This window comes from Heptranchias perlo, chromosome 5, assembly GCF_035084215.1.
Source record: "Heptranchias perlo isolate sHepPer1 chromosome 5, sHepPer1.hap1, whole genome shotgun sequence".
Taxonomy (NCBI): domain Eukaryota; kingdom Metazoa; phylum Chordata; class Chondrichthyes; order Hexanchiformes; family Hexanchidae; genus Heptranchias; species Heptranchias perlo.
Window position 1 is genome coordinate 87,388,809 of NC_090329.1, and position 19,648 is coordinate 87,408,456.

Below are 19,648 nucleotides of genomic sequence, written 5' to 3' on the forward strand. Positions count from 1 at the left end.
CTTTCTGCCATTGGAAACAGTTTCTCCTTATTTGCTCTTTCAAAACCGTTCATGATTTTGAACACCTCTTTCAAATCTCCTCTAAGCTTTTTCTGTTCTAAGGAGAACAACCCCAGCTTCTCCAGTCTCTCCACATAACTGAAATCCCTAATTCCTGGCACCATTCTAATAAATCTCTTCTGCACCCTCTCTGGGGCCTTGACATCCTTCCTAAAGTGTGAGGCCCAGAATTGAACATAATGATCCTGAAATTGCTCACAAAATAACGACGATGCAAACAAGGCTCACTGTTATTTCAGGGTAAATGGAAGAGCAAGTTAAGGCGGGTGCACATGTGCAGTCAAATGCAGAAATCTGGAAATTGCTCTACCATTTTCCCTGCTCCTCTGAAAGCTGCGTGGGAAGAGCAGGTCGCTGGCTGAATGAATGGACCAGCGCAAACTTGCTCTCCTGCCCAGCTGGAAATGAACTGATCTCTCCATAAAAAAGGTACGCTGGGTTTTTTAGGTCTAAACTAACTTTTAATGGTGTGGTAAATCTTAATGACTGCCAAACAACCTCTCTGGCACTGAAAATTAACTTTTAAAAATGTGGAGTCTCATTATTTCCAATTTTAATTGTTGTTGGTCATTTATATATAAAAAAATATTTTTTTTTTACTTTTTCTGACTGTCTCTTTTACCTCTGTCTTTTAATTCGATATTTCTTACCCTCTCTTTATTTCGCTTTCTGTAACTGATTTTACAATGAATTTACTGTTGTAGTTTTCACTTCCAAGTTCTGACTGCACGGCTTGTCAAGGTTGCTTCAAGCTGATTGGTTGAGGGGTGAGAGTGCTCCTTTCCCCACTCTCACAGCTAAAAGAAGCTCGGGAAAGAACACTGTACTTTTTGCAGCTCACCACTAGAGGAAGTTGCCATCGAAAACCCCGCAAATACTTTGTGGGTGAGTTTATAACTAACAAGTGGTCGGTGATGTTCATTCCCGGTTCAGTGCAATTTCTGGGCCAATACTCCAGCTGAGGCCTCATCAATATTTTATAAAGGTTCAGTATAACTTCCAAGCTTTTGTACTCTATGCTTCTATTATTAAAATCAAGGATCCTATATGCTTTTTTAGCAGCCTTCTCAAATTGTCCTGTCACCTTCGAAGATTTGTGTATGTGCACCCCTAGTTCTCTCTGTTCCTGCACTCCCTTTAAAATTATACCATTTATTTATATTGCCTCTCCTCATTCTGCCTACCAAAATGTATCACTTCACACTTCTCTGTTAAATTTCATCTGCCATGTGTCTGCCCATTTCACCAGTCTGTCTATATCCTCCTGAAGTCTGTTACTATCCTCCACATTGTTTACTACATTTCCGAGTTTTGTGTCATCTACAGACTTTGAAATTATACCCTCAATATCCAAGTCCAGGTCTTTAATATAAATCAAAAAGAGCAGTGGGCCTAATACCAACCTCTGGGGAACACCATTGAATACTTATTTCCAGTCTGAAAATAATCGTTCACTACTGCTCTTTGCTTACTGTCCCCTAGCCAATTTTGCATCCATGCTGCCACTGTCCGTTTAATCCCATGGGTTTTAATTTTGCTAATAAGTCTATTATGTGGTACTTGATCAAATGCCTTTTGAAAGTCCATACACACAATATCAACCAACCGCACTACCCTCATCAACCCTCTCCGTTACTTCATCAAAGAAATCAATCAAGTTTTTAAAAGGTTTTCCTTGTACAAATATGTGCTTGGGGCACATGGGGCCTAGAGATGCACCTGCAGTGGTACAGACGCCTACATGCTGGTAGAAATTAGGTGCCCTCCCACTGAGCCCACAACCTCTGGCAGGGTCAGTGCTGGAGAGCACCAATGGGCACGATCCTGTCATAAGTACTGGGATCAAGCACTGTGAATTTTTGAGGACATTTTCTTTCCCTGAATTTGTGGGGACACTTTCTTTTCCTAACTTCAGTAAAAATATAATGTGCTTTTTTAAAATTTTGTTTGTTCATTTGAGGATGATTTCCCTTCAAAGAAAAATGGAAAATCAGACAAAGAATTGTGAAAACCTATCACTTTTTGTCTGACAATAAATGGATGAATGGATCAAAGTTATTGCATCATAGAATCATAGAATCAAAGAAAGTTACGGCACAGAAGGAGGCCATTCGGCCCATTGTGGCCATGGGGGCTGAGAAAGAGCTTTCCAGCTTAATCCCACTTTCCAGCACTTGGTCCATAGCCCTGCAGGTTACAACACTTCGGGTGCACATCCAGGTACTTTTTAAATGAGTTGAGGGTTTCTGCCTCTACCACCCTTTCAGGCAGTGAGTTCCAGACACCCACCACCCTCTGGGTGAAAAACTTTCTCCTCAGCACCTCTCTAATCCTTCTACCAATTACTTTAAATCTATGCCTCCTGGTCACTGACCCCTCTGCTAAGGGAACTAGCTGCGCCTCTAGCCAAACTGTTCCAGTAGAGCTCCAACACTGGCATCTACCCGACAATGTGGAAAATTGCCCAGGTATGTCCTGTCCACAAAAAGCAGGACAAATCCAATCCGGCCAATTACTGCCCCATCAGCCTACTCTCAATCATCAGCAAAGTGATGGAAGGTGTTGTCGACAGTGCTATCAAGCGGCACTTACTCACCAATAACATGCTCACCGATGCTCAGTTTGGGTTCCACCAGGACCACTCAGCTCCAGACCTCATTACAGCATTGGTCCAAACATGGACAAAAGAGCTGAATTCCAGAGGTGAGGTGAGAGTGACTGCCCTTGACATCAAGGCAGCATTTGACTGAGTGTGGCACCAAGGAGCCCTCGTAAAATTGAAGTCAATGGGAATCAGGGGGAAAACTCTCCAGTGGCTGGAGTCATACCTAGCACAAAGGAAGATGGTAGTGGTTGTTGGAGGCCAATCATCTCAGCCCCAGGACATTGCTGCAGGAGTTCCTCAGGGCAGTGTCCTAGGCCCAACCATCTTCAGCTGCTTCATCAATGACCTTCCCTCCATCATAAGGTCAGAAATGGGGATGTTCACTGATGATTGCACAGTGTTCAGTTCCATTCGCAACCCCTCAGATAATGAAGCAGTCCGAGCCCGCATGCAGCAAGACCTAGACAACATCCAGGCTTGGGCTGATAAGTGGCAAGTAACATTCGCTCCAGACAAGTGCCAGGTAATGACCATCTCCAACAAGAGAGGGTCTAACCAACTCTCCTTGACATTCAACGGCATTACCATCGCCAAATCCCCCACCATCAATATCCTGGGGGTCACCATTGACCAGAAACTTAACTGGACCAGCAGGCACATGGGAACAACACCACCTGCACGTTCCCCTCCAAGTCACACACCATCCCGACTTGGAAATATATCGCCGTTCCTTCATCGTCGCTGGGTCAAAATCCTGGAACTCCCTTCCTAACAGCACTGTGGGAGAACCTTCACCACATGGACTGCAGCGATTCAAGAAGGCGGCTCACCACCATCTTTTCGAGGGCAATTAGGGATGGGCAATAAATGCCAGCCTCGGCAGCGACGTCCACATCCCATGAACGAATAAAAAAAAAAGGTCCTCCCTATCCACTCTATCTCGACCAGTCATAATTTTATATGCTTCAATTAAATCTCCCCTCAGCCTCCTCCGTTCCAAAGAAAACAACCCCAGCCTATCCAATATTTTCTCATAACTAAAATTCTCCAGTCCTGGCAACATCCTTGTAAATCTCCTCTGTACCCTCTCTAGTGCAATCACATCTTTCCTGTAATGTGGTGACCAGAACTGTGCTCAGTACTCTAGCTGTGATCTAACCAATGTTTTATACAGTTCTAGCATAACCTCCCTGCTCTTATATTCTATGTCTTGGCTAATAAAGGAAAATATCCCATATGCCTTTTTAACCACCTTATCTACCTGTCCTGCTACCTTCAGGGATCTGTGGACATGTACTCCATGGTCCCTGTGTTCCTCTATACCTCTCAGTATCCTCCCATTTATTGTGTACTCCCTTGCTTTGTTTGCCCTCCCCAAATGCATTACCTCACACTTATCTGGATTGAATTCCATTTGCCACTTTTCTGCCCACCTGACCAGTCCATTGATATCTTCCTGAACTCTACAGCTTTCCTCCTCATTATCAACCATACAGCCAATTTTTGTATCATCAGCAAACTTCTTGATCAAGCCCCCTACATTCAAGTCCAAATTATTAAAATATACCACAAAAAACAAGGGACTTAGTATTGAGCCTTGTGGGACCCCACTGGAAAAAGCCTTCCAGTCGCATAAACACCCGTCAACCATTACCCTTTCCTTCCTGCCACTTTACCTTGAATCCCATGGGCTTTTACTTTTTTGACCAGTCTGCCATGTGGAACCTTGTCAAAAACCTTGCTAAAATCCATGTACACTACATCAAACGTGTTACCCTCATCGACCCTCCTTGTTACCTGCTCAAAAAATTCAATCAAGTTAGTCAGACACGACCTTCCCTTAACAAATCCATACTGACTGTCCTTGATTAACCCATGCCTTTCTAAATGACGGTTTATGCCATCCCACAAAATTGATTCCAATAATTTTTCCGCCACCGAGGTTAAATTGAGTGGCCTATAATTACTCGGTCTATCTCTTTCTCACATTTTGAGCAACGGTACAAATTTAGCAGTCCTTCAATGCTCCGGCACTGCGCCTGTAGCCAGGGAGGATCAGAAAATGATGGACAGAGTCTCCGCTATTTCCTACCTTGCTTCTTTTAACAACCTGGGATACGTTTCATCCGGGCCTGGTGATTTATCTACTTTCAAAGATGCTAAACCCCTTAATACTTCCTCTCTCACTATGTTTATCCCATTCAACATTTCACACTCCTCCTCCTTAACTACAATCTCTGCATCGTTCCCCTCTTTTGTGAAGACAGATGCAAAGTATTCATTAAGAACCATACCCACATCTTCCTCCACCACACATAGTTTACTTTTTTGGTCTCTAATAGGCCCTACTCTTTCCTTAGTTATCCTCTTGCTCTTTATGTATTTATAAAACATTTTTGGGTTTTCCTTAATTTTACTTGCCAATATTTTTTCATGCCCTCTCTTTGATTTCCTAATTTGCTTTTTAATTTCACCCCTGCACTTTCTATACTCCTCTAGGCTTTCTGCAGTATTGAGCTCTCGGTATCTGACATAAGCTTCCCCTTTTTTGCCTTATCTTACCCTGTATGCTCAGATGAGTTTACAAGGATGTATCAGATCTGAATTATTTTCACACTTTAAATTATTAATAAGACAAAGCACCCCTCCCTCTTAACGATATAGCCACAGGAAAAGAAAAGCATCTGAGCAAAATAAACGGAGACAGGCTTCGTCGTTGAAGTTGCAATGTTTGGTATTTGTAATGAATGAGTTAATGCATTCATATGAAATTCCTTTCCTATTTTAATGAAAATCACAGACAAAGGAATAAGATTAACATGGTAATGGAAAAATGAGGTGAGAATAAAAATAGTAACAGGCAGAAGAATGATTTGAGAATAAAAACTTATTTGTAATATGTTACTCTGTGTAACTTGGGGGAGAGAAATGACCTAAATGGACTGATATACTGTATGGAGGAAATGAATCAATTTTCTAAAATTTAGACTTCGGACATTTATATCCAGTCATCTTTAATGAGATTGAGATGTGGTGTACTTACCAATTAGAATGAATAACAACTGTTGTAACAGGAACCATGAGAGTTAAAGAAAGTTGAGCTATGTTAGCGAATTAGGGCCCTATATTCAGATGTTCATTTTTTGTAGCTGCTTATTCATGTGAGAGTCCAGCAACATGGTACTTGCCTTATACAAGTTTGAATTTACTAAATAATCACACACTTTGAATTTTAAAGAATTATAGTGCAACAACAAATGTTTTGAAATTTGCCCCTTTTTAGGGGTGAATCTTATTGATAGATGTATTGAAATTGCATGAATCAAGAATAAGGTGCAGTCCTAAAAACTGAGTCATATCAATAAACAAGCAAGGAAATTCAGTAAGGGAAAAATGGTTAAAGTGGACAATAACCATGGGAGGCTAAGACATAAAAATGACCAATTTAGATTGGTGAGGCAGGCGGCCCAAATTCGAGCCTGCCACACGGGTGAGTGGCCTGTGGAAGCATGATAGGTGTCGGCAGCTCACCAATATTATTACAATGAGGCCCGAGGCCCAATTTTTGATAAGCCTCGTGCAGTTATGCTTTAGAAAATGGGCCATAACAATTTCCCCCACCCGGATGTAAAGACATATGTCGGTCTATTTCTAATTAATAGGTAGACACACACTGCATCCTAAGCATTGGTATTAACATGTCATAAGGGGCTACATATTGAGAATGAGCCCAGTTGCGACAGCTGGGGGTTGTGTCTCCATCTCTTCAGTAATCATAGAATCATACAGCACACAAGGGGGGCCATTCAGCCCATCGTGCTTGTGCCGGCTCCTTGAAGGAGCTATCCAATTAGTCCCACTCCCCTGTTCTTTCCCCATAGCCCTGCAAACTTTACCTTTTCAAGTATATATCCAATTCCCTTTTTTTCTCCAATTCATAAGGAACATTCCAATGTGTTTTATGTTGGAATAGGGGACAGAGAACTGATTAAATTATGAAATGCTCAGCCCCCATTACAGCATAAAACATGCTGAAGCATTCAATATAAACATAATAAAGCCCAAAATGTCAGAAGAGACTGGAGAAGTATATATCTCTAAATCTCAGATTTCTTTAAGATATGGATCATTATCCAGTCCTTGTATTTTCCTATGCAGGTATAGTAAGCTAAAGCAGATGTTTGTTGGCATTCCTCACTTATGAATTCAAAGAATCTGAGATGGCTCGCAAACAGAAACAAATTATGCATACTGCAGTTGTTGGTGGAAGGTGGCCTCTAGAAGTTGGCAATGCTACTGTTGGGAGCACAGTTTGTTTCTGGTTAACAGAGGAGGATAATGCTAGTCATCTGGGCTCTGGAAATTCAACAATATAAGAGCTTTGAAAGGACTGAGATTTACTGTATATTGGTTCTGTTGCTGTCTGTGGGATATTATTGAGTAGCTCTTTGTTACTGTGACTAAGACAAAGAGATTTAGATGGGACACATCTCTCAGATTTTGTGTCTGAAAGCTTGAATAAGAAAAAGAAAGCATGATTAGCAAATAAAAACCAAACCAAAAAAAACAAGGACATCTTTGCCCATCACTTGGACCTGTCCAATCTTCACATTCCTCCTGATTTTCAGTACTGTAGATATTAGCAACACTTTAATAATATCAATGAATAATTTCATTTGCATTTACTTTAAAAGGAAGAAAAAGTTTAACCAGTCGCCTAAACATTAAATTTTATGTTGTTTGTAGCAATAGAACAACTTCATCCTAAATAACATCCCCCCCACCCCCAAATAATTTTAAAGACCCCGTTTCATTTCTTGTTGAGCAGTAACAGCAGAATATGAAAGCCATTTCATTTTATTTCCTGTTGCTTACTATTAAGAATTTCCCAAAGGACAAGTACAGCTGTCTCATTCCAGTAGTAATGACCTAGTTTTATGACTTTTGTTGAATTAAAAGAAAAAAAAGCAGTAACGCTCTCTTTGTTGATGGTGTAAAAAATATGATAGAGATTTATGCCTGTTGCTTTTTTCAGAATCTGCCTCATTAATTTTGTTGCTCACTGCATTTGTCATTTTCAGGTGACAGCCACTAACAGTGTGAAGGGGTGTAATTCACATTTCCGCGGCACATCCAGTGCTGCACCGATGGCCGCAGGAATCCTGGCACTGGTTTTGGAAGCCAAGTAAGTATCGTTTTACTATTCATGTTCTTCCTGGCCCCCATGTTTCTCCTTTTTTATCTTGATATAGTCATTTGCTTCTGAAATCCTCACTCAACTGAAAAGATTAGGTAGCCAAACCCATAGTTTGTCTCTGGCCCTACCAATAGACACAGAAGGGTAAGGATGGGAAATATGAGTTTACCATCACTGCCTGCCCCATCACTTTAAGACGGAGCACTTCAATCAACAGTTACTTCATCCCAAGGGTCTAGAAGAGACCTGACAAATCTCATAGTTGGCGTTAGCAGTATAAAGTGTTGGAGCTCTCTTATTGTTGTGTATCTGGGCTGCCTGAACAGGTACCATTTTTTAAAGTCACATAGATTGGTAAACTCCATGCTCCGAGTGGGGAGCCACACTCGAAGGACATGCAGGTCTGAAAATCAGCACTGCTGATCTCCGACTCATGCTCTTTTCAAGCAAGGCTCACACTGGGAATGCGGAAGTGCTGAATTTGCCTATAAATTTTGGAAATGTGTCAAATCATTCTGACTAATGAAGGGGTACTGACACCCTGATAAAGTGTTTGACAAACCCTTTCCTTTTTCCTTAAGGAGGAAGAAGAGCCTTGTGTAATCATATTGTGGGTGAAATTGGACCTAGGCGGGGACGCAAAACAAGTGGAATCGCATTTGCCGATCGTTATACGACATGCCCAATATTCACTTGGAACAATGGAACTGAATACCGAGCAGGGTGTATAACAGGGGACCGATGCGATACCACCTGTTTTACATCCCCAGTCATGTCCAATTTCACCCCCATTATGTCCAAGAAACACATTGATTCATTCATTGTGATTTACATCATTGGGTCATCTATTTGTAAACAAACAGAAAAAGCTTTTTAACTGCTTTTGCATGAAGATATTAGTTCTGTTAAACTGTTGCATTTTTACCCTTGATATTTTTCTTGGATTCAGCGTTTTGGACCGATCCCATAGATGGGCCCTTGTTTCCTACAAATGTGCCTTTACCTGCCCAATACCTTAGTATTTTGCAGTGAGCCCAGTGATTGAACAGGAAACTCTTGTTACCATATTATGGTTACGATTATGTCATGCGTCCTCACAAGATCTTCCTTGACTGTGGAAGGGGATGGAATAAACATTTCACTAGACTGTGATTTAGGCTATAAATGACCAAACAGTAAATAGATAAGTGAACAGAAGGAATGACACACTTGATTTATAGTAATTGTAGACTTAAACTAATTCTCCCCAGAAGATGGACATATAACAAACAGTCGTAATTGCTGTGCTAAACTGCAATATAAACCAGACAGAGGACGTCTGAATTTAACCTTTTTTGTGGCTTACTGTCCAAGGAGACTCTCTGTCCTAACTATCTCTTTCTGAGGGCTTCAGATGGACTACCCAATTTTTATGAGACTGGCTAAGAAATACTTAAAAACAAAATGAATGTGACAATCAAAACTTAAACTCAGAATGAGCTGCCAATCAAATGTGTGTATACCTTTGGGTGTGAAAGATTCTACTCTCTCCTTGGTGGCTGGGATCAGTAATAATTTTTGTTCATGGCTGTTACAGGTACTGTATGTTCCTTTCACATAACATGTACAGAATGATAGAATGTTACAGCAGACAAATAGGCCATTTGGCCCATCAATTTGTGCCAGTGCTTTTTCCTACTTGAGCCACCTCGTCAAAACACATTTTGCTGCTCACTCCACATATGTTTTATTATTCTTCTTTCCTAGCAACTATCAAAGGAACATAGGAATATAGGAACAGGAGTAGGCCATTCAGCCCCTCGAGCCTGCTCTGCCATTTGATAAGATCATGGCTGATCTGTGATCTAATTCCATATACCTGCCTTTGGCCCATTTCCCTTAATACCTTTGGTTGCCAAAAAGCTATCTATCTCAGATTTAAAATTAGCAATTGAGCTAGCATCAATTGCCGTTTGCAGAAGAGAGTTCCAAACTTCTACCACTCTTTGTGTGTAGAAATGTTTTCTAATCTCACTCCTGAAAGGTCTGGCTCTAATTTTTAGACTGTGCCCCCTACTCCTAGAATTCCCAACCAGCGGAAATAGTTTCTCTCTATCCACCCTATCTGTTCCCCTTAATATCTTATAATCTAATATCTAATCCCCTTTCAAAATAATTCATTGACTCTGCGTGAATCATGGTTTCTGGCAGAAAATTCCATATTTTAACCAACCTCTAGTAAAGAATTTTTTTTCGAAACTCCTATTTAATCTTTTTTGTAATTATCTTACCAATGGAAACATTCCATAAAATTTTAACTTATCATAACCCTTCATGATCTTGAAGACCTCTATCAGGTCACCCTTAACCTTCTCAGCTCCAGTAAAAATAATTCTAAATTCCCTTCATAACTGTAACTCCTCATCATTCGTAATATCCCAATAAATCTACGCTGCACCTTTTCCATTGCTTTTATATTGTTCCTGAAATGCGGTGCGCAAAACTGTACGCAATACTCCAACTGCAGCCTAAGGTCTTCTACCAGTTCAACCTTACCTCTTTGCTTGTGTATCCAATGCCTCTATCCTTAAAACCAAGTATTCTCATCGCCTTTTTTAATATCTTAACTGCTTGTGCTGTCACCTTTAATGACCTGTGTATCTGCACACCAAGGTCCATCTGCCCCTCTATTGCATTTAAAAACCTAACACCTAATAAATATTTCCTTTCCTAATTCTTCCTTCCAAAATATATTACTTCAGATTTTTTTTAACTGCATCTGTCCATCCCGTTACCCTATCTATATAATGTTGCAATCTTTCACAATCCTTGTCACAATTTGCCATGCAAACAATTTCGTGTTATCAGTGAATTTCAATATTGTTCCCTCAATTCCCAAGTCCCATTTACCAGTAAATAAGAGCAATGCCAGCATAAGTCACTATGGAACACCACTCACTACATCTTTCAGGTCCAAGAAACTTCCATTACTTTCTTCCCTCCAATCTTTTCTGTCCATGTAGCCACATTTGCCTTAATTCCATGAGCTCTTACTTTTGCCCCTATTCTCTTATGTGATTCCTTATCAAATGATTTTTGAAAATCTTTAAACCACATCCACCTCATTTTCTTTATCTATCTTCTGTTAATTCTACAAGGAATTCTGTTAAGTTAGTCAAATACAACCTGGCTTTTAAAAATCCATGGCCCTAATTAAAACATGTTTATCCAAGAGCTTAGTAATTTCATTCCGCATTAGAGGTTTTAGTAGTTTGCCAACAAGTAAGACTAACTTCATTATCTCTATCTCTTTTTTTGAAGAAATGTCACATTTGTCACCCTCTAGTTCTCTGACATTTTTTCTTTCCAAAGAATTTTGAAAAATTATAGTCAAGAGTGCCCTCTAATTCTTCCCTAGCTTCCCCCAGGATCCCAGGATGTAAACTGTCAGGTCCTTGTAATTTGTCTACCTTTAGCTCAAGTAACTTTTTTGATACCATCTCTCTATGAATAATAATTATCACTAACTGTTTTACACCCACCTAAAGTGGTTCTACAGTTTCAATATCTACTTCCTCTGTGAAAACAGAGGCAAAATATTTTGTATTTCTGGCATTCCCTCACTCTCCATTCCAAGCTTCCTTCATTTTCTTCATCTCTTAGCAGTCCTAACCCTACCTTAACAATCTTCTTATAAACAATGTGCCAATAGAAAGTCTGTTTATTGCCCTTTAGGGTTTTTTTTGTTAATTTTCTCTTATTTCCTCTGAGCTTTTCTCATCTTTTTGTGGCGTTTCTATATTCTTTATATTTGTACTGTTTTTTAAAAATTACCTGTCTTATAAGTGCTGAACACTTTTTTAGTTTGAAAGTTGACTTAATGTACCTATTCATTCATGGAATCACAGTTTTCAATACACTGCCCTCTTTCCTTGCTGGAATATTCTTGATTTGTATTCTTTTCATTTCATATTTAAATATTTTCCATTGTTGATGAAAGGTTCTATTTGACCATTTTCGCTCCATTTAATCTGGGCAATGGAGTGAGCCTTGACTCTGTGGTAGCATTAATAATATTATCAAATCTGATGTTATATGCAGAATGGACAAAACCCAGGAAATCATCTCACTGAATACAAGTGACAACAACAACAATTTGCATTTATATAGCGCCTTTAACATATTAAAACATCCCAAGGTGTTTCACAGGTGCGTTATCAAACAAAATTTGACACCGAGCCACATAGGAGGTATTAGGAGAGGTGAAGAGGTAGGTTTTAAAGAGCATCTTCAAGGAGGAGAGAGAGGTAGAGAGGCAGAGAGGTTTAGAGAGGGAATTTCAGAGCTTAGGACCTCGGCAGCTGAAGGCATGGCCGCCAATGGTGGAGCAATTAAAATCAGGGATGCACAAGAGGCCAGAATTGGAGAAGAGCAGAGATCTCGGAGGGCTGTAGGGCTGAAGGATGTCACAGAGCTAGGGAGGGGCGAGGCCATGGAGGAATTTGAAAACAACAACGAGAATTTTTAAAAAGATGGGTTCCCAGACCGGGAGCCAATGTAGGTCAGCAAGCACAGGGGTGATGGGTGAATGGGACTTGCTGCGAACTGGACCGGGAGCCAATGTAGGTCAGCAAGCACAGGGGTGATGGGTGAATGGGACTTGCTGCGAACTGGACCGGGAGCCAATGTAGGTCAGCAAGCACAGCGGTGATGGCGAATGGGACTTGCTGCGAACTGGGATACAGGCAGCAGAGTTTTGGATGAGCTCAAGTTTATGGGGGGTGGAAGATGGGAGGCCGGCCAGGAGAGCATTGGAATAGTCAATTCTAGAGGTAACAAAGGCATGGATGAGGGTTTCAGCAGCAGATGAGCTGAGGCAGGCGATTTTACAGACGTGGAAGTAGGCGGCCTTGGTTACAGAGTGGATATGTGGTCGGAAGCTCATCTCAGGGTCAAATAGGATGGCAGGGTTGCAAACGGTCTGGTTGAGCCTCAGACAGTTGCCAGGGAGAGGGATGGAGTCAGTGGCTAGGGAATGGAGTTTGTGGCAGCGACCGAAGACAATGGCTTCAGTCTTCCCAATATTTAACTGGAGGAAATTTCCGCTTATCCAGTACTGAATGTTGGACAAGCAGTGTGACAAATCAGAGGCAGTGGAGGGGTCGAGAGAGGTGAAGGTGAGGTAGAACTGGGTGTTGTCAGCATAAATGTGGAATCTGACGTTGTGTTTTCAGATGATGTCACCGAGAGGCAGCATGTAGATGAGAAATAGGAGGGGGACAAGGATAGATCCTTGGGGGACTCCAGAGGTAACAGTGTGGGTGTGAAAATCTTAATTAGACAAGAAGAATTTGGACTTTTCCAGGTAAATGAATTAGGATTTAGAAATATTTTGGCACTTCTCCCTAATTGGTTTTGGAGGCTAATGATAAGTACAGTATGAAGCCAGAATCTGCTACTAGTGACCATTTTAATGATTGGGTCAGGGGGAAGGGGGAGACAATTGGGAAATTTGCATTGAAATAAATTGTTGTTTTGCTTCTTTGTGAGAACAGTACAAGTGGAAGTAGTATTTTAGGATAAGACCCTGCTATGACCTGACCATTGAGCAATATTGTGAAAAATACACCCCTTTCTGTAAGTAAATAAAAGTTAACAGAATTTTTTTTAAAACCTCGCCACAAAGTGGTCTCCAGACTAGGGTTACCATTCTCTCACTGTTTCCAAGGCTATGACTCATCTTTGTCTAATCTTAGCTACAAGTAGTTCCTGCTGCTCACTGAAAATTGTGAGCAGTGGAGGGTGGCTGCTGGGAGCAGAGTTTAAGTGAGGACATGTCACATTGTCTCTCTTAGCCCGTGAAATGCAGCAAAAGTGATTTCTCCAATCAAGAAGGTACTATGATGTTATCATTGCTCAATAATAAGGCCACACAGAAGGAGATGAATTAGGAGGTGCAAATTGTAATTTTTTGGACTTATTTGACAGTAAGTTGCCTGAATGTTGCAGTGGTGGTTTACGTCATTGTCTGAATTGCTGAATGCGATTATTTTCATTATAATCACTTCAACTCACCTGTCGTTTGTTTAGAGTACAGTTATAGCAGTGTTTTTTTGAATAGCTTTTTGCTGTTCCTTGGAAAGAAGTTGATCTTTTTTTGCTAGCAAGAGTCATAGCAGACCATGCCAGCCAGGATATGCCATTCACTCGATATGCGATGATGTCAGCAGAAAGCAAATAAATTCAAAATGAAATCACGACAAGATTACTGGAATTCAATCTGCCAAGAATTACTGAAAATTGAACTTAACTATTGTAAGTAAATAATTTTGCAGTTCTAAAGCAGAATTGCAAGGAAACTAAAGACAATCTACTGTTGTAACTCCACTATTTTTTTTTGGGCGGGGGGGTTGTGGGGAGTTCGCCAGGCTCCTGACAGAGCTAAAGTGGGAGACTGGGGCAACACCCATGGAATTTCACAGTCATGATCTTAGAGTTTGGGCTAAGCTAGCTAAAAGTGAATCCAGGGAAAGCTTCTTCACACAAATGGTGGGGAGAATGTAGAATGCATTGCTTCAGAAAGTCACTTTGAGATGTTTCGAAGAAACGGAGATACTTGGAAAGTAAGAGCATTACGGGATATGGAGAAAGGGTGGGAAATTGGGATTAAAAGGACAGAGCTGCCATAGTTAACAAATTGACACAACAGGCTTGATGGGCCAAATGGCTTCCTGCTATGAGTATAGAATATACCATATAATGTAGAATGCACAGGTCATAGTGTGTTATAAGATTTTTGGTTCTCAAGACATCAAATTGTTTGCGCAAAATTCAGACAATGTATCAGTACCACCCCAACTCTGAGCTAGATTATACCCTTGTAAACCACTCCAACTTCTTATTCTTTATATCAGGAGTAAAGATGAAATTTGCGGTGGGAGTAGGTGGGGTGTATTTAGTATTTAGCAGTAGGGATTGCAATTCACAGTGATAGATGGCAGACTTGAATTATATGCTTTGAACTAAAATTTAGTTGTACCATAATTTGAACTGCAGCAATATTGGGCCCGATGTTAGCAGGGCTGCGGGTTCTCGGTGGGGGGGCTATTGGGCACGTGGGTAACGCGCCCGGTGAAATTAGTCAGCTCCCCGCGCTATCGTAGCATAATTGGATCCACTTACCTGCTCCTCCGGGTTCCCCACTGCTGATCTGCGCGTCGGGCGGGCTGCGCATGCGCAGTAAGATCTGTCAGCTGGAGGCGCTCTATTTAAAGGGGCAGTCCTCCACTGACAGATGCTGCAACAAAAAGCAAAAATTACAGCATGGAGCAGCCCAGGGGGAAGGCCGCTCCCAGTTTAATGATGCCTCACTCCAGGTATCAATACATGGGGTGAGGAGGAGGGGGAGGACAGAGATCTTCCTCCCGGCGTGCGGGAGGAAGCGGCCTGCCTCTGCCACCAGGAAGGCCTGGCTCAAGGTGGCAGAGGAGGTCACCAGCGCAACCAAAATATCGCCCACCTGCATACAGTGCAGGAGGCGCTCCAATGACCTCAGTAGGTCAGCCGAAGTGAGGACACGTAGTCTTTCCCCTACACTCCGTCTGCCACATCACTGCCCCCACCCCACATCTCCTTCAGCACTGCCAACACTACTCTGTCACATCACCCCTCATACCCACTGAAACCTCATCCTCATCTTACCTGCACTTACTCACCTCGCCAGTACTCATCCCGCCACTACCGCTCAACCCAATCCTCATACAATCTCATGGCTCTATCTCATACTCACCCTCTCGCGCATCTCTATCACGGCCAGCCTCACTCAACCTGCCACTACCTGTGCTGCAGCCACAGGGCATGCATCAGATATGTGCAGTAGGCAGCGTAAGGCAAACGTGTCGTGAGCATGAAGGGGATGCACAAGGGTGTTTGAGGGTTTGTCATGGGTGTTACTTATATTGAATTTCTGACCAACTCACATTACATATTATATTGGCACCACTACTGCCATGTCTTCGCGAATCCTGTCTGGTTTGTGCAATAATGCCCTCTCCTGAGGATCACAATGAAGACCCACAACTGATGCCACCTATTGTGTCACTGCAGAATGGGTGTAGGTGTATTTGCAGGGCTCTTTTGCGCAGACGATTGAGAGACATCGGCGATGTCCCCGGTTGCACCCTGGAAGGATGCGGAGGAGAAGTTGTTGAGGGCAGTGGTCACTTTGACAGCGACAGGTAGGAAGATGGTGCTCGGGCCAGCCAGGAGCAGCTCGGCATGAAAGAGGCTGCAGATGTCCACGACTACATGTCGAGTGACTCTGAGCCTCCGAGTGCACTGCTGCTCAGAGAGGTCCAGGAGGCTGAGCCTCGGTCTGTGGACCCTGTGGCGAGGGTAGTGCCCTCTGCGACACATCTCTCTCTGTGGTAGCCCTCCCTCCTGCTGTACAGGTGGATGTGTCTCAGCACTGTGTTGTGGAGCTCCACGTGTCAGAGGTGGACGGCGTGGATGGCGAGGCTGGTGAGGCTGGTGATGCTGTTCGCCCTCCGAGGAGGTCATGACTGCAGCTACGACGGCCCCCATCCACAAGATGTACAGGGTAAGTGTGCAGGTTGGTGACTTTGACTGTCAGGAGGGTGGTGGAAGCCAAACTTTGTCCCAAGTGATAGAGTGGCCTCCTGCAATGGGTGAGGGTCTCCCCCCCCGCCTGTCAAATGGACCTTTGCAGCTGCCACAGGCTGGCAGCTGCAACACGTCCATTTGACCTGGGAGTGTTTCCCCCAGTGTGGGAAACAGTCCCAGTTTGCTCTAAAATCCCCCCCCTCCTCACATAATCCCTTAATCAGGTCAGTTAATGACCTGAAATACCTAAATAAATACTTTCAAGTGGCATCCCGCTGGCTTTAATTGCCTGTGGGATTCCCTCCAACGGGGGCTGCGCACGCACGCCGGCACGGCAGCGGGGAACCCGGAAGTGCGCGGGTTCGGGGCGGGCTCCGGTCCCACGCCGGGATTCTCTGATTTTTGGAGCCTCCCCGCCAGGAACGCACCCGATAGCGGGTGCTAAAATGGCGCCCATTGAGTTTTGTTTCAGTGGATATGCATGAGCCTGTACATATTATAATCAGATCATACTGAATTTTTAAAACTTATTCTGAGAATTTAATCTTAGAATACTGCATGCTAATATTCTTCATACCAAAATTTATCTAAATCTCTATCAAACTATTAGAAATACACAGAAATGCATCTTGTACCTTTTTGTAATATAGAAAAGGAATGGGTGTGTATCAATAAATGCAAAACCGAATCAGTAATCTACTGGTAAAGCATTGTCCCCAGCTGTTCCTACTGGTACACTCCCTCTTGGGACTGGAATGGCTTCAACTAGCGGTCCCTGTATTAGCGCACCATTAGCTACAATTGATGCTCCTCATTTTAAACACTGTTACTGGTATTGATAGAGCTCCTGCTGGCTGCTCTTTCTATTTAACCGTTTTCTCGAGCAACTCATCCTTTTTCATTTTTTTGTATGTGGTTGCTAAACCTGTTTTTTTCTGATGTGTGACTGTACGGCCTTAACCCTGCACCGTACTTTTATATAGTGCACAACCTTGATGGGGTCAGACCCTTCAGCTCATCCGAAACAAAATTTTGGACCCTGATGGTACTGGTTTAAACTGGAAGATCACTTGGAATAATAAAGGAGAATCTGACAGGTAGTTTTCAGACTGATGTCGAGAATTTCTTTTTCCACCTTCTGGGTAGGGTTGTAGAGTCAAAGACCTTAGATTCATTAGAGATCCAGTTGGACAATGTGATGGGGGTGGGGGACTAACTTTTTCGTCTTGAATGGATTAGCTGAAAAGGGCTGAATGGCCTCCCTCACCCATATTTATCTCGTGATCATGCAATTTGTTTATGGCAAAATTCCACTTCAATACTTTGCACTGTAGTCGGGGTGCCTCCAGCATTCAAAGTAAAAGTACCAACCTGAGTTTTCAGGAATCTCACTTTGTTTTGAACTCAGTCACGACACTGAGATCATTTTGTCTTTTCTTCTTTCGAGGAGCATATTAAATTCTTCTATTTTTTTTTCTCTTTCTCTCCTGATACAAGTCACACATCCCCAAATATTGAACATGTTCTGTTTTTCCCTCCTTTTTTCTGTAAATCGTTTGCCCTCCATTCCTTCTCGACTCCCTTCCTGAAGGCATTGGTTCCTTTGCCTACACTTCACAACCATACAGGCGGGAGATGGTTGCATGAGCGAAAAATTACCTAGTTCATCCACTGAGCTATGTAACTGGCCACTATTATTTTCTGGTGGACATGTTTGCAATCCTGGAAGTGCTGTTTGATTTACTTTTTTTTTGCAGCGATTGCATATGGTCACGTAACACACAGTGCAAATTATAGAACATCTGAATAATATGGCACAAAGCACCAGTCCTCCTCCATCCTCCTGGGATGAGAGGGTTTTCCTATGAGGAGAGATTGAATAGAATGGGCCTATATTCTCTGGAGTTTAGAAGAATGAGAGGTGATCTCATTGAAAGATATAAAACTCTTAGAGGGCTTGACAGAACAGATGCTGAGAGGCTGTTTCCCCTGGCTGGAGAATCTAGAACTAGGGGTCATAGTCTCAAGATAAGAGGTCGACCATTTAGGACCGAGCTGAGGAAAAATTTCTTCACTCAGAGGGTTGTGAATCTTTGGAATTCTCTACCCCAGAGGGCTGTGGATGCTCAGTCATTGAGTATCTTGAAGACTGAGATCGATGTGTATTTGGACACTAAAGAAATCAAGGGATATGGGATAAGGCGGGAAAGTAGAGCTGAGGCAGTGGATCAGCCATGATTTTATTGAATGGTGAAGCAGGCTCAAGGGGCCATATGGCCTACTCCTGCTCCTATTTCTTATGTTCTTATATTGTTATGACTGAAACTCCGTTCCTTCCAAACTCTGCTGAACAGATCAACTATAATTGGGTTTCAAAGTTTCTCCTAAAGTTGCTCAGCAACTGTTGCACCTTACACCATAAATGCCAGTTTTGTCTTTAAATGCATGAGCAGTGGGGATTGAAACAGGAGGATCTGGAATAGGCACATTTCTTTCTGTAGCACCTTCTGTCTCCCATTATAGCATGTATAGTGCAACTTGCATAACCCTGTTATTTTAACTTGTAATGCATGACATGCTAGAATCAGGTCAACATTTCTCGTGCCAGTGAAACATAGTGGACATAAAGGGCTCAGTTTTAAAACGGAGCCGGGAAGGGGGCAAGGGAGTCAATTTGAGGTCGGGAAACCCATTAGTACGGGTTTCCTAGAAGTCTTTACGATTTTGACGTAAGGGCGTTGTTTTCTTTTCGGTTTCCAATCTGATTGACCGGCTGACTGACGGGCTGGTCTCAGTCAGACAGGAGACCAGCCAGGAAGAGGACGTCTTCAGGTGAGTCTGCAGTTAAGTCTTTGTTTCCATGGATGAGGGGGTGGGCATGGGGGCATGGGTGGGCAAGGGGCATGGGTGGGCATAGGTGGACATGGGTGGGCGTGGGGTCACGAGTCATGGGGGATAGAATCAGAGGTCAGTCGCGGGGGGGGCAGGATTGGGGGTCATCATGGGTGTCCGTGATCGTCGAGGGGTCGGAGGATTGGGGTCAGGGGTCGGGAGATCGGGGTTGGGGGTCGGGGTTAGAGGATCGGGGTTGGGGTTGGAGGACTGGGGTCGGGGTTCGGGGTCGAGGGTCCACGATCGGGGGTCGGGGGTTGGGGTCCACGATCGGGGGTGTTCCGCGATCGGGG

General features: G+C 42.8%; 1 protein-coding gene across 1 annotated transcript in view; it reads left to right on the forward strand.

Annotated features, from left to right (window-relative positions):
- LOC137322176 (PC3-like endoprotease variant B) overlaps nucleotides 1–19,648 on the forward strand; it is a 633,356-nt gene that overhangs the window by 23,378 nt on the left and 590,330 nt on the right. The window contains exon 6 of the mRNA XM_067985291.1: nucleotides 7,747–7,850. Within this exon, the coding sequence (XP_067841392.1) occupies nucleotides 7,747–7,850 (104 nt within the window). The remainder of the gene's footprint in view (nucleotides 1–7,746; nucleotides 7,851–19,648) is intronic.